At 38.5% G+C, this 14600-nt stretch overlaps 1 protein-coding gene across 9 annotated transcripts in view; it reads left to right on the top strand.

Annotated features, from left to right (window-relative positions):
* Positions 1 to 10107, top strand: part of PLEKHA5 (pleckstrin homology domain containing A5) — a 271652-nt gene extending 261545 nt beyond the window's left edge. For all 9 annotated transcript variants that reach the window (XM_088837293.1, XM_055395744.2, XM_055395739.2 and 6 more), the window contains 6 exons: positions 2033 to 2242; positions 3101 to 3241; positions 3722 to 3846; positions 5485 to 5630; positions 7232 to 7337; positions 9723 to 10107. In XM_088837293.1, coding sequence (XP_088693419.1) covers positions 2033 to 2242; positions 3101 to 3241; positions 3722 to 3846; positions 5485 to 5630; positions 7232 to 7326 — 717 coding nt within the window. In that variant the 3' untranslated portion in view covers positions 7327 to 7337; positions 9723 to 10107. The remainder of the gene's footprint in view (positions 1 to 2032; positions 2243 to 3100; positions 3242 to 3721; positions 3847 to 5484; positions 5631 to 7231; positions 7338 to 9722) is intronic.
* Positions 10108 to 14600: the final 4493 nt, after the last annotated feature.

Here is a 14600-nt window from a genome sequence, read left to right as displayed (position 1 = left end):
CAGTCCTGTGGTCACTGCTGAGTTTTCCAAATTTGCTGGCATATTGAGTGCAGCACTTTCACAGCATCATCTTTCAGGATTTGAAATAGCTCAACTGGAATTCCATCACCTCCACTAGCTTTGTTCGTAGTGATGCTTTCTAAGGCCCACTTGACTTCACATTCCAAGATATCTGGCTACAGCAGAGTGATCACGCCATCGTGATTATCTTGATCATGAGGAACTTTTTTGTACAGTTCTTCTGTGTATTCCTGCCATCTCTTCTTAATATCTTCTGCTTCTGTCAGGTCTATACCATTTCTGTCCTTTATTGAGCCCATCTTTGCATGAAATATTCCCTTGGTATCACTGATTTTCTTGAAGAGATCTCTAGTCTTTCCCATTTTATTGGTTTCCTCTATTTCTTTCTATTGATCTCTGAGGAAGGCTTTCTTATCTCTCCGTGCTATTCTTTGGAACTCTGCTTTCAAATGGGTATATCTTTCCTTTTCTCCTTTGCTTTTCGCTTTTCTTCTTTTCACAGCTATTTGTAAGGCCTCCTGAGACAGCCATTTTGCTTTTTTGTATTTATTTTTCTTGGGGGTGGTCTTGATCCCTGTCTCTTGTACAGTGTCATGAACCTCCATCCATAGTTCATCAGGCACTCTATCTATCAGTTCTAGTCCCTTAAATCTATTTCTCACTTCCACTGTATAATCATAAGGGATTTGATTTAGGTCATACCTGAATGGTCTAGTGGTTTTTCCCACTTTCTTCAATTTCAGTCTGAATTTGGCAAGAAGGAGTTCATGATCTGAGCCACAGTCAGCTCCCAGTCTTGTTTTTGCTGACTGTGTAGAGCTTCTCCATCTTTGACTGCAAAGAATCTAATCAATCTGATTTCAGTGTTGACCATCTGGTGATGTCCATGCATGTTTAATCTCTAATCTCTAAAGTTTATGTTATATCAAATAAGCTCAAATTTCCTTATGACAGTTATTGGTGTACTTAATAAGAAAGTGAAAAGTAAGAACTGGTTGTTTAATGTGACTGATATTTTCAAACAATTCAGTAAACCATAAAAGTGAACCATATAAATGTGTATATATATATATATATATATATATATATATAAAATATAGCCATCTGATTTATAGAAAATAAATTCTTCCTTAGTTTTATTATTGCTTATAAACTAAGAATGTCTTCTCTACCAGTCTTTTCACAATAAAAAAAATGTGTGACCTGAAACATTACATTTTTTAGTATAATAAAAGAAATTACTGAGGGACTTCCCTGGTGGTCCAGTGGCTAAGAGTTCACTCTCCCAGTGCAGGGGGCCCAGGTTTGATCCCTGGTCAGCGAACTAGAACCCACATCCCACAATGAAAATCTTGTGCGGCATAGAAAAAAAAAATTTACTGATATTCAGAAGCTATGCCTCTTTTTTCTCCTAATTTGAGTTTTATACAATTTCCCATTTTAGGGCTGTGAGGTAGGGTCACTTCAGAGCTGCCTTACACTTTGGTATTTTTTTTTAAAACAAGCAAATACCTTCCTTAAGTTCCTCCTTTCTCTCCTACCTCCCACCCTTCTTGCTTTCCATCACTGATCATGTATCAGTGCACTCATAAAGTAATCTGCCTTTGTTTTTTTAATTAAAAAAGATTATTTTTATTTTTGTGCTGCATCTTCATTGCTTCTTTTTTCAAGGGCTTTTCTCTAGTTGTGGCGATCGGGAGCTACTCCACATTGTGGTGTGTGGGATTTTCATTGTGGTGGTCTCTCTTGTTGTGGAGCACGGGCTGTACGGCCTGCATGCTTCAGTAGTTGCAGCTCGAGGACTTTAGAGCAAGCACTTTTGTGGCACAGTTGTTCTGTGGCATATGGGTCTTCCCAGACCAGGGATTGAACCATGTCCCCTGCTTTAGTAGGCAGGTTCGTATCCACTGTGCCACCAGGGAAGTCCATTTTAGAACATTTTTTTTATTTTAATATACTTTTCAGAAGTTACCCTGTATTCAGGATTGATCTGTTTATTTTCAATTTAAAGGAACGACCAAGAAGTGCAGTGGAACAGCTCTGTTTGGCTGAAAGCACTCGACCTAGGATGACTGTGGAAGAGCAAATGGAAAGAATCAGGAGGCATCAACAAGCATGCTTAAGGGAAAAGAAAAAAGGATTAAATCTTATTGGTGCTTTAGACCAGTCACCCTTACCAAGTCCTTCAAATTTAAGGGATAATCCATTCAGGATTACCCAGGTATATATATATCAGTTGTTTTTACTCATTCTTGTGGGTAAACCTAGTATCACTTGAATCTTAGAATCATAGAGTTACATGGTAGATGGGTTTTTAAATATTGGCAACATAAATAGTTTTATTATTTAACTCTTATGATATGCCAAAACAGCTTAGTAAAACGGAAATAGCCCTGGGTTCAAAAAACATTGGCTAAATTACTTGTTGGCTGCCCTCCTATTGGTTGTGAACTTAATCTCCTCTACTGTAAATCAAATAAAGACAACCTGTCCTGTATATGTCACGGAAATACTAAGAAGATAAAATTTGCTTTTAACAAAGTAAAACGCCATGTAAGATAGTCCCCAATTCCCCTCCCAATAAAATGTGTAGTATTCTGTATCCTAATTTAGCATGACCTAAATTTTAACAGGGGAGAGCTTTGGAATAAAAGTTGTACTATGCAGCACATTTTAACTTCATTCTTATAAAGAGACACCATTCTGTCTCTTTTTATTTGTTTGCTGGTTATCCTGATTCATAAATCAGAGCAGACTAATGAACCTTTCTAGAGGCTTCAGTCGGTCGATCCCTGTTTATTGATGTGGACTAACTGAAAGTGCCTCTGCATCATCATGGAAATCTCTTAGCGTAGTTGGAGAGCAGGCATTTCTAGGAGAGGTTCAACAGTTGAGTAACTGTACATTCTACACATTACCAAATAGATGATTAATATATATAAGATGCCACTGTTGTTTCTCATAAGGAAACCTTGCAAATGAAGGGCCAACTTAAAAAAAGAAAATTAGCAGGTACTATCTAGAAACTATGCATACCTGTATAGTATGAATCTAAAAGTACTGTCTATCTGTTGAACAGGCTCGAAGAAAGGATGATAACTCTAAGGAACTGGACACTGTCATCAGAGAAAATGACATGAAGCCGAACCATGACACTCCTGCGACAGACACTATTCAACTAAAAGAAGCTGAACCTCAAAACACGGATTTCGGCGAAGAGGTAGAGAGATTATTTTAGGACACATATTCCAAAGGGATAGATTTTTTAAGATGAGATCAGGTGGGAAGGTTGAAGATAGTTTTGTGTGGCATTCTGTCACAGAGGATGCAGATCTCAGTGAAATGATAGGTTTCGTGTAATTCGATCAATATATTCAGCTGCTTCAAAAACTGGGTTAATTGAAAACTTAAAACATGATCAGTCAAGGCTGGAATAAATTACCATTACCCCAATTAAAAAGAATCTTTAATCCCAAAGCAGCTAGCTAATGGCAGTGTACTTTTTGTCCTTGTGATGTAGGAAAGGATGTCACTGTTTTTAATATACTTGATTCTAAAATGTATTTCAGTAAATATTTGATAATAGTATGGTGTTTAATAAACTTTTATTTGAGAATCATTCTAGATAATTCACTCATATAGCAAATATGGTAAAAAAAAATAAATCATTTGAAAAAGCAAATTTTTCCTTCTTTCATAGTTTAAAAAAACTGAAAATGTTTTTTCTGAAACACTTTTCACACCTGAGCCAAATGGAGTGAAATCTGAGGAAGTGATGGATAAAGAAGGAGACAAAAAAGATATGCCTGAGCATGTGCTATACAGGTAATAATTAGAGAAAACAAACAAGCAGACAAAGGGATCATTCACTAAATTAAATTCACCTGCTTACAAATGGTAAACTTCGTGGTCAGAGGTCTTAGATGCTGCTCCCAGAATATCTACTTAGAAGCTGTAGGATCTTAAGCAAGTTAATCTGAGTGTGAGTACCTCACCTGTAAAAATGAGGGTAATAGTAGTAACCATCTCACAAGTGTATTGTAAGGATTAAATAAGAAAATACATGGGCAGCACTTAACTCTGTGCTAATCACCTAGGAAGTGATCAATAAATACCTTTAAAAAATTTTTTTTTAGCTTTTTATTTTATACTGGAGTATAGCCGATTAACAGTACTGTGATAATTTCAGGTGGAAGCAAAGGGACTCAGCCAGACATATACGTGTATCCATTCTTCCCCAGACTCCCCTCCCATCCAGGCTGCCACATAACATCGAGCAGAGTTCCCTGTGCTATTCAGTAGTACTTTGTTGGTAATCCATTTTAAATATAGCTGTGTGTACATATTGATCTCAAACTTGCTAACTATCTCTAGGCACACAAGCAAAGTAAGCACCTTATCGTTGTCTGTATAATGACAGGTGTTGATCAGCTGTCTAAGCTGTCTGATGAGCATTCCAAAAATTATAGTGACTTTCTGTTTATTTTTTAACTGCATTTGTTAACTAGCCTTTTAAAATGCATATCCTCAGTCTCACCCTCCATAAAAACATTCTCAGTGCTAGAGAAGAGAAATACTGTGATTTCATGTAATAGGAGTGCCTTTATCTCTGAAATGAATAGCAAAAGTGAATCGGGTCTTTTAGTCTGTGTTTTGTTTTGTTTACTTATTTATTTGGACTGCACTGGGGCTGGCTCTAGCTGCTTTGAGCAGGGCACCTCTTTCTTGCGGTGCTTGGGCTTCTCACTGCAGAGACTTCTCTCGTTACGGAGCAGAGGTTCTAGGCCTGTGGGCTCAGTAGTTGTGGTACACAGGCTTAGTTGCCCTGAGGCAGGTGGGATCTCCCTGGATCAGGGATTGAACCCATGTCTTTTGCATTAGCAGGCAGGTTCTTCACCACTGAGCCAGCAGGGAAGCCTTGGGGTGGTGTATTTTAGATTAAAGTAGACATTAAGGGAGTTGTCAGGCAAATATAATCAGACTTGTTTGGATCCTGATTTAAACAGGTAACTCTTAAGATGAGGTTATAAAGCAGTTGAGATCATTTGAACACTGACTGGGTATCTGATGGTATTTACCGATTGAGTGATATGTCCTTGATCTGCTTGAAAATAATTTGGGGAGGAGCGGGCTGAGGGCTTAGAATGAAACAAAATTGACAAAATGTGGATTTAAAAAAATATTTGAGCAAAATGTTAGCAGTTGTGAAATATAGACAGTGACATCGTTTCTATAAAGATTTTTCATAACACTTAAGTTGGAAGAAAAAAATTACATTCTAATATAACCAATTTGGGGGACTTCCCTGGCAATCCAGTGGTTAAGACTCCACACTTTCAACACAGGGGGCGTGGGTTCAGTCCCTGGTTGGGAAACGAGGAGTTCACACACCCTGCAGCCAAAATAATAATAAAAATAGATTAAAAAATAACAACTATTAAAATACCTTTCTATTTTCATTAGCCCTCAAGAGGAGTCACAGATCCCAAATCATAAACCAGAAGGCCCCCCTGCAGAAGATGCAAAAAACGATATTCATGAGCAGGAAGAAAATGTTCTTTCTTACGAACTAACTCCTGAGGCTTCTAGAGGAAATCAGACAATGGCAGGTAGATATTACACGTTTCCGAGTTTTCTCACCGGTGCTTCCTCTGAACCTCTGAATTTATTTGCCGTTTGGAGACTATCAAGGGGGCCACTTGGGGCCATTAGCTGCAGACTGAGAGGTCTTCGCCTTCCCACACCTGCATGGTCAGGCAGACTGCTGCTACTCAGCAGCCCAGGGCCAGTCCCGTCTCAGCAGCCAGAGCGCCCTCTCTCCCACTTGGACATCATTTCCTTCTTTTTGTTTTTTGATCTTAACTTTAACACATACATTAAACTTTTTCCTAAGAAGGTCTTTTACTGCTTGGAAATTTTGCCTATTTCTCTGACATTGCATTCCCAGAGTATTCATAAACCTCTCCCCTCTCTGGGAACCATGGAAGATTGAACATCTAAACTATTAATAGTAGAATGGATTTACTTACTTAGCTCCTACCATAATCCACATCTGGGTTTTTCTCTGATAGTAAAAGATCATGATCTGTATAGCATGTCAAAAAGAATACATTTTTATCTATGCTATTCTTTTATATTTTCTGGATTCTTCAAAATCTTTTTTCTTTTTTAATGATTTTTGGCAAGGGAAGGGGGTAGGAGAATCATACCACTAGTATAAATCATCAGCTTTCCTTCTCATGGTCCATAAGCAAAATCTATTCTTAGCTATCCTTTCTCCACCTCCCACCCCCGACCCCTCTCCCTTAGTCATTTTGCAGAAGGGTAATTAAGCACAATGGAATTCAATTACCTAGGATTGTTAAGACCTTTTTCTGTATCTTATATACCTATAACATGGAAATGTAGATTATCAGCCATGTTCCTTTGTAACCAATATGAAGCACTGTCTTTTCCTTGTCTCTTATCACTGTCAAGGCAATGTGCATGGGCATTCTCATTTTTTACAAAAAAATTATCATTGGTCACATCAGGTTATTCTTACAATAGGTCTGGGTTAAAGGGGTATGTGTGTGTGTGTGTTCAGTCCTGTCCCACTCTGCAACCCCATGGATGGTAGTCTGCTAGGCTCCTCTGTCCATGGGATGTTACAGGCAAGAATACTGAAGTGGGTTACCATTTCCTACTCCAGGGGTCTTCCCGACCCAGGGATCGAATCTTGGGTCTCTTGCACTGGCAGCTGGATTCTTTACCACTGTGCCACCAGATAAGCCCAAAGGGCTATGTGGGTGTATTTAAACCACAACACTTAAGCCATCTGTAATATTTAGCTGCGTGGAACTAGAAAAACCTTTTAAAGTGAGACCCAAAGGGTTAAGTCACTAATAGACACCTGGAAATTAACCTTGAAACAAAAAAATTAAAAAGGAGAGAGAATTCTTAATTTTTTTCCAGTTTCACTGCAATATAATTGGCATATAACATTATATAAGTTTAAGATGTACAAGGAAGAAGAATTTTAAACAGTCTTCAAGAGACATTTCATCCTGAATAATTAGCTGTCAGAATAGCCAAAACGCAGAAGAGAAATGCAGCTAATGATTCCTTCCCGACACATGTTCTTATCGTGCTGGGACCACAGCGTCAGAATTTTCTGCTCCAGAGGTGTCTCCGGGGTTTGACCTTGTCCCGTTTTCTTGGTGCATTCTAGCGCAAAGCCTGCCTCCGTCTCCCGACTGCTCCGCGTCACCCGTCCCGTCCGCACAGCCGCAGCTCACGGAAGGCTCACACTTCATGTGTGTGTAGTCTCACAACAAGTACGTCATTTCCTTTCGATTCTGTGGTTTACCGTTTAAGTTTTCAACTTGACTTTTATTCCTCTGTTGTTTGAGTGACCGAAACCTGCAGTGAATTCTGGCCTGTTTATTAGTGATAGTTGGCAGAGCAAGTAGGCCACGAATTTAAACCATGGGCAGGAAAACTTTCCAACATCGGCCCTTCAGCGATGCGCTCCGTGACCGCATTCTCTCTGTCTCTTCTTGCATTGTCTGTAAAAAGAGCCAAACTCAGAGGGAAGGGCCTGTGCCAGGACAGGCCCCCTGGTGTTTTGCAGCTGTGTTCCCAGCTCATGGTTCTTTCCATAATCGGGTCTGAGAATTCGTTCAAGTCATTACATTTTGATCCAGAAATGTTTTTTACAGTCAGGGTGACGTATCTTCCATATTGAGAGTTTGCTAATTATTTTTAAGGATAAAGAAAAGGTCATAGTACAGCCAACTAGATATGGAATCCAAAATCTTTTAAGATCCATCAGAAATTGTTTCTAAATACTTTTTTAAGTCAGTAAAGTAGTTATCAAAAAACCACGAGTGGGGACAGGGAGAAGGGCCCTTTCCCAACCTGTATTCCTTTGACCACAATTTAGAACTGAGAATAATTTTCTAAGGTCCTTTTTTTTTTCCTTTTCTCTTAATTTTATGCCTTTATTGTTGGCTGTTCTCGATCTTTGTTGCTGTGTGGGCTTTTCTCTAGTTGCAGCAAGTGGAGTCTACTCTGTAGTTGTGGTGCTTGGACTTGTTGTGGTGGCTTCTCTTGTCGCAGAGCATGGCTCTAGGGCACACAGGCTCCAGTAGTTGGAGCTCCCAGGCTCTAGAGCTCAAGCTGAATAGTTGTGATACTCAGGCTTAGCAGTTCTCACAGCATGTGGGATCTTCTTGGATGAGGGATCTAACCCATGTCTCGTGCATTGGCAGGTGGAGTCTTTACCCATAGATCCACCAGGGAAGCCCCCTGAAGTCTTACTTTTAAACTTTATCAACAACTGGTACATTTTACGTCAATTTTGTACTTATATACTTTTTGTCAGAAAAGCTTCGAGGTATTGAGTGAGCATTTTATGCCTTTTTCTGCACTTTTTTTTCTCCCAGTATCTGCCAGATCTTCTAATGTTTAGTGCTTTAGGATTGCCACCTATTTCTGTTAAACAGTTAAAGCTATGAAAAGAGCTACAGGTTTTTTGAGCATAATTATAAACATGTTCTTTGATTTTTGGACTCTCAAATGACTACAGACACTAACTCAACTCAGTTTTTCATCCACTAGTGCTCACATTTTCTAGAATCTACTTCCATTCACACCTTTTTTGGTAGAAGCTCTAACCTATGTCCCTTATTTTTCAGCCAGAGGATTTATGTTTAACTGTTTTGTATCTATAACTTTCATTTGCGATCATGTCTATCTGGAGCCCAGAAGAGGCTTTGTTTATTGTCATTTGGATTGCTGCAGGATTGTCATCCTTTCTGGGGTTATAAACCCCTTATTTGTTTCAGTCTTACCTGTGTCTTTGCTCTGTCACTCATACATTTAAACTTTTAATACATTCAGAAGTGGCAGTTGTCGCCAGTGACAGAATAACACCAAACACAGGGATAATAAACATTATGTTCCCTTGATGCCTCCTGTGCAAAGAATTTGTCCATGGCCTCTGTCATCTTAGTGGTGACATGTACTCTAAGAGCCACTCTCATTATCTTTTGGTTCGATAAACAAGTTACAACTCACTATACTCAGACCATTATAACAGTTAGTAATGTTCACAGTTAAAACTCGAATACATGGCCAGGTTCCTTAAGTTGTTATTGCTGGATTTTGTTTTGTTTTACTTTTGTCCCAAGAACCATTGGCATTACCTGCTGGCACGAGATCCAGGGTTTGCTGGATATTTTCTAACCTTGTGGCGTGCAGTCATCATAGCCAACCAGTGGCATTCAAGCTTGCATTATTTTACAATTCATCTTCTCGTCGTGCGTGTGTCATTTTTCTGAACTTTTTTTGGCAAGACTTAGGGAGGTTTCACACAAGACAGATACACCACTAGGTAGGCAGCTTAATATAATACTACATATTTTAGTAAAGTCTTGAAGATCTCTGCTCATTTTGTCAATCTTTTGGATTCAGGCAGAAGTTTGAGTTCCTTTTTTCCATCTGAATTGCAATTTAACTGCATTATGTTTCTTTGCTTTGTGAATTAAGCTTATGGAAATGAAGAGAAGATATCCTTCAATGGTTATTATGTTTTAGGATTTTCATGGCCATGCTTGTCAGTTCTTTTGTTAGAGAATGTCACCCTCAGTTACTTTAGGAAAGGGTCATTCATTAACTTTGCAGATGTCAAAGTAATTTTCCTTCTCTGTATTTTTCAGCTATACTGACTTCTGTTGAAACCATTCAGAGCTGAGGACATGGACCTTTGGCAATGTGAGAAGAATTGTACAGTATATTTTAAATCTATGAAATTCATAGTTCTGATGCTTTTGGCCACAGAGCATCATTTTATCACTTCTGGAAAATGTTTATTCCAAAACAGCTTTAATGGCCCGTATGTACACTCAAGGTTCTGTAATGTAATCTCAAGGTTATTACTCTGACACCAGCTTGCTGCTATGATTTCAAAGCACATAAGTAAAGGTGCTTTTTAGTGTGCAGTCTACAGCCAGAGCTTACGTAGTTGCTGATCTCCAGGTTTTGATGTTTCTAAAGTCTGGGTGGATTTATATTTCTTTTCACTTTTCAGTACAGAAAATTTAATTATTATTTCCAGTGAAGCTTGTTTTCCTTTTTTTTTTTCTTCTTCCTCCCATTTCAGCTACTGCAATGCTTTGTTTCACACTTGATTTGTAAAAATTTTATATATATATTTAAAATGTGCCATTTTATTATTGCTAAGTGAAGTATGTCTCGTTTCCTGCTATATTATTTCTCAGTCAGATTGCATTGTCAGCGGTTACTGCCACACTCTTGTCAGCTTAAACACAAATGTTACTGCTTACTTTTTCTTAAAAAGCAATTTAAAATGTAGGTATTTTGAAGTACTGGGCTTCTACTTCATTGAACTAGATGTGTACAGCAATAAGCAGGTTTTCAAATCCAGTACTTAGTTTGTGTACAAATGTAATTATGTTCATTGTGTATATATTATACAATGAGCACACGTAATGTAAGTATTAAAGGCTACTTACTATTGTTTAAATGCAAATGTTCATATTTCATTTCTTTTTTATCATGTTAAATAAATGTTGATGTTCTTAAATGACTTGTGTCAGAATTTTTGCTCTTCCCATGTGAAATGGAAAGTCTGAGACTTCAAGAGACTTCTCAATAAAAAAGTAGTCTGTTAATCTCATTTCAGACAGCACCAGAAAAGAACTGTGTCTGTTGTCCAACTCAGCTCTCCCATATCGAAGCTGAGAAACTTGAAGCTTAGAGAGAAAAACTGACTTGGCCTCAATCACTTTACACTGAATGACAAAATCTGCACCAGAATAAAGTTTCTCTGACCTTTCAACACCAGTGGGCAAATTTAGTTTTGTCAAGTCTTCTGTACCTACTTCCTCTTTCCGTTGGTTTTGGTGTCGTAGAAAGTAGCTTCTAGCATCTGTAATCTCGCTCTACTTAGGGATTGGACTTGGGGTGGGGACGGGGGCAGCCAGTTACTTTTCTGACCTGGGTAACAAGAAACCATTTCATCATCATAAGCAGGACCCTCAGAGATCGTTTTCTCTTACAACACATTCTCTGCAGATGTTCACGCTCTTCAGAATCAATTACATTTCCTTCCCTGTATAACCTTTTGTTCAGGCTATATATTGTTCCCAGAGTACAAGGAAATGTGATGCTTTGGGATTCCTATATAACACGGTTGAAACTAAATCGGCACTGGTCAGTCTTTTTTTTTCATGCTATGTTAAAGCAGATTTAAATTTAATTTAAAATGCACATGTATAAGAATTCATCCAAACAGAAACACACAAAATGAAGTGCAAATAGATACAGTCTGTAATGTAGGAGGTGAATGAAAATAGAGGTGAAAACGGGAGAAGAATGTATAACTCTGTCTGTCCATATAAACATGATTACATGTGTTACCTTTTTCTGAAGATGGCTTCTCAAAGGAAATAGTCAACAGATGATTTCCCTTTAGTCATGATACAGGTTGTTGTCAAGTTTTTATGGGTATGCTGAGGTTGAAAGTTGATGTTATTCTTTGGGTTTTGTTTGGGTATTTTTGTGTAGTGTTTGTCTTTATGTTTGACTGGTGTGTGTGGTATGTTACTTTGAATTTACTCTAAGCACATTCTTTGAACTATTTCAAGAAGGAAAAAATGTCCCATTCTGGAATATGTGGAATCTGGGGAGAATTTGAAGAAAGCAGTATAAAGTAGTTGTAACCCTTCATTCTGGCTTTCAGCATTTCAGAAAGCCAGATGAAAATCATATATTTACAAAGAGTAAGTCAACACAGGTATTTGTTACAGGATATAGTAGAGGGACTATTAATATGCTTTAAAAACTTGTACTAGATCAGTACTCTCTATCCGACCTAAAGCTCACCTTTCCCAACTTTCCCTCTTATAGGAGAGGTGCATAGAGAGCTCAGGAAGTCCCAAGGCTCGTGGTAAGGAGGGCAGACAGACTGGTAAGGCCATTACACCAAGTTGGGGGGGTGGGGGTTACCATAAGGGCCACCTCTCAGTCATGGAAGTAAGCTTTAGAGTTCAGTGCATGGCTAGTTGGGTTGGTTAATCAGTCATCATATCCATGTACCTCACCCATCCCCAATGATTTGACAGTTGACAGCCATATGGTGTTCGAAAAGTAAACAGATTGGTAATTCCTTGGTGGTCTGGTGGGTCGGATTCCAATCTTCCATTGTAGGGGGCGACAGGTTTAATCCTTGGCCAAAGGGGGAGAAAAGGGAATAGATAACCATAGACAAGAGATCTGCAAATTTCTCTGGTTCGATACCTTCAAAAGCTTTTTTTTTATTTTTAGTATTTAGCTGCATCAGGTCTTAGTTGCGGCAGTTGGGATCTTCCATCTTCATGCAGCATGCAGGATCTTTTTTTCTTTTTCTTTTGTAGTGACAGCATGTGAACTCTTTAGTTGTGGCATGTGGGATCTAGTTCCCTGACCAGGGATCCAACCCAGGCCCCCTGCACTGAAAGTGCAGAGCCTTAGTCACTGAATCACCAGGGAAGTCCCCTACAAAAGTAGTTTTTAATAATCATGTGCCCCTTGGTACATTTTAAATTTGATATCCACAATTTTTCATAAGTTGGAATAAATAGTTAAAAAGAATGCAGTTTCTAGCATGCTATAAATACTAACTTTTAAAATAAACCTGTTACCTCAATTTTTGTAAATGTACCCAACAGTGTCTACATACTATTTTGGTACCTATATCTTCCATTTTTAAAGATACAAACCAGCCTTTTATTTTTTTGTTTTTGTTTTTTTGGCTGCACCACACAACTTACAGGATCTTAGTTCCTTGACCAGAGATTGAACTTGGACCATGGCAGTGAAAGCCCCAAGTCCTAACCACTGGACCTCCAGGGAATTCCCATAGCTAATATTAATCAAGGGCTAACTTTATCTAACTTTACAGTTTCTAAATTTACTAGGGCACTATTATTCATTATCTTGTTTGAGCAGTGTTTTTAGACTGGGCCACAGTTTATCATGTATCAGAATCCCTGAAAAGCTTGTTAAAACACAAATTGCTGAGCCCCATCCCTAAAATTTCTTATTCTGTCTGTCCAGAGTGTGGTCCAAAAATGTAAATTCTAATTCTTAACAGGTTTCCAGGTGATAACTGATGCCTATGCTCCAGAGACCACACCTTGAGAACTTCCGATGTAGAACAAGGCTCTGTGTTGTTTATTGAGTTTTTGTTTTTGTGTTCATTGAGTTTTTGTGTTGTTCATTGAGTTTGTTGTTCATTGAGTTACATGTGGTGGTAAAAAGGGACTTCAGAATAAATTCAGTTTTTATTTATGAAGGTGTGCACAGAGTGTAGAAAAAACTAAGATAAATAATGTAACAACTTAGAGATGTTCAATCCCTAGGCCCAAAGGGGTAATGGAAGAAGCAGGTAGAACCCATAGAAGAGAGTCATTTGAAAGAAGCCTTACTCTGAGAAACGAAGCCAGCTTCAGTGAATGCACCCTTCAAAGATGAGGTAGGGCAGGAAATTTCCGATGGCTCTTGTCTTATTGCCAGGGCTCCCACTGGCTGAACCCAGTGGGATTTGGAGGTCACAAGAGTTGTGTTGGGTGGCTGGGAACTCCTGAGGGTTTCCTGGACCTTCTCAGAAGATCTTTGCAGTCAAAACTGCTTTCATAATAACACTAGGATCGTTGTTGTTCAGTTGCTGTCGTGTCCAACTCCTCGTGACCCCACGGACTGCAGCACACCAGGCTTCCCTGTCCTTCACTGTGTCCTGCAGTTTGCTCAGACTCATGACCATTATTTCGGTGATGCCATCCAACCATGTTATCCTCTGCCGCCCCCCACTAAGATGGTAGTTGCCTTTTTCCACTTTCATTCTCTCAGTAGTGAATAGTGGCATTTTCCAAAGGCTGTCTTGTGATACTTCAGCATCTTGAGTGCAGAAGGAAATGTGAAAATCCACCTATCTTCTGTTAATCCTGATAGAAAAGGGTGTTACAATGCAAAGCAATTTTTTAAAATTATAAAGTATTTATGTTAACATGTAGTGGGTTTATTACTGTAATTTTTGATGAACAAGTAAATATTTCAAACATGTTTCAGCTTTAATTTCTATTGCCATAAATTCTGATAAGATATAAGTCACAAAACAAGCTCTGTAGAGTCCTTGATAGTTGTTTGAAAAAAAAATGTAGTCATTTATTTGTGTACATTGTCTTCCCAAATAAAACTGAGGTTTATCCCTAAGGAAGTAGAATTAATAGAGAGACTGACCATCACCTGCCACAATCTTGAAGGATGGATGAGTTGGCCATGTGTGGCTCTAGGGCAGGAACTATTAAGTAGATACAGCTGACAATTTAGGTATGATTAAATCAATCTTTAAACAATTGTTTACAAGGCAAAGAAAACAATCAACAGTCAATAATTCCCTAATAATGTACTCACCATATATTGACCACAGGTGATAAATAATAATGGCAGCCCTTCCATTAGGATTAGCTTACAAATAACCCCCACACAGTACTCCTATTTACACGAAACTTTCCAGGCACTAAATTTGTGTGCTT

Source organism: Moschus berezovskii, chromosome 6 (assembly GCF_049115385.1).
Source record: "Moschus berezovskii isolate FMDL1 chromosome 6, NW_MosBer_1.0, whole genome shotgun sequence".
Classification (NCBI taxonomy): domain Eukaryota; kingdom Metazoa; phylum Chordata; class Mammalia; order Artiodactyla; family Moschidae; genus Moschus; species Moschus berezovskii.
This window is presented reverse-complemented; position numbering and strand designations above follow the sequence as displayed.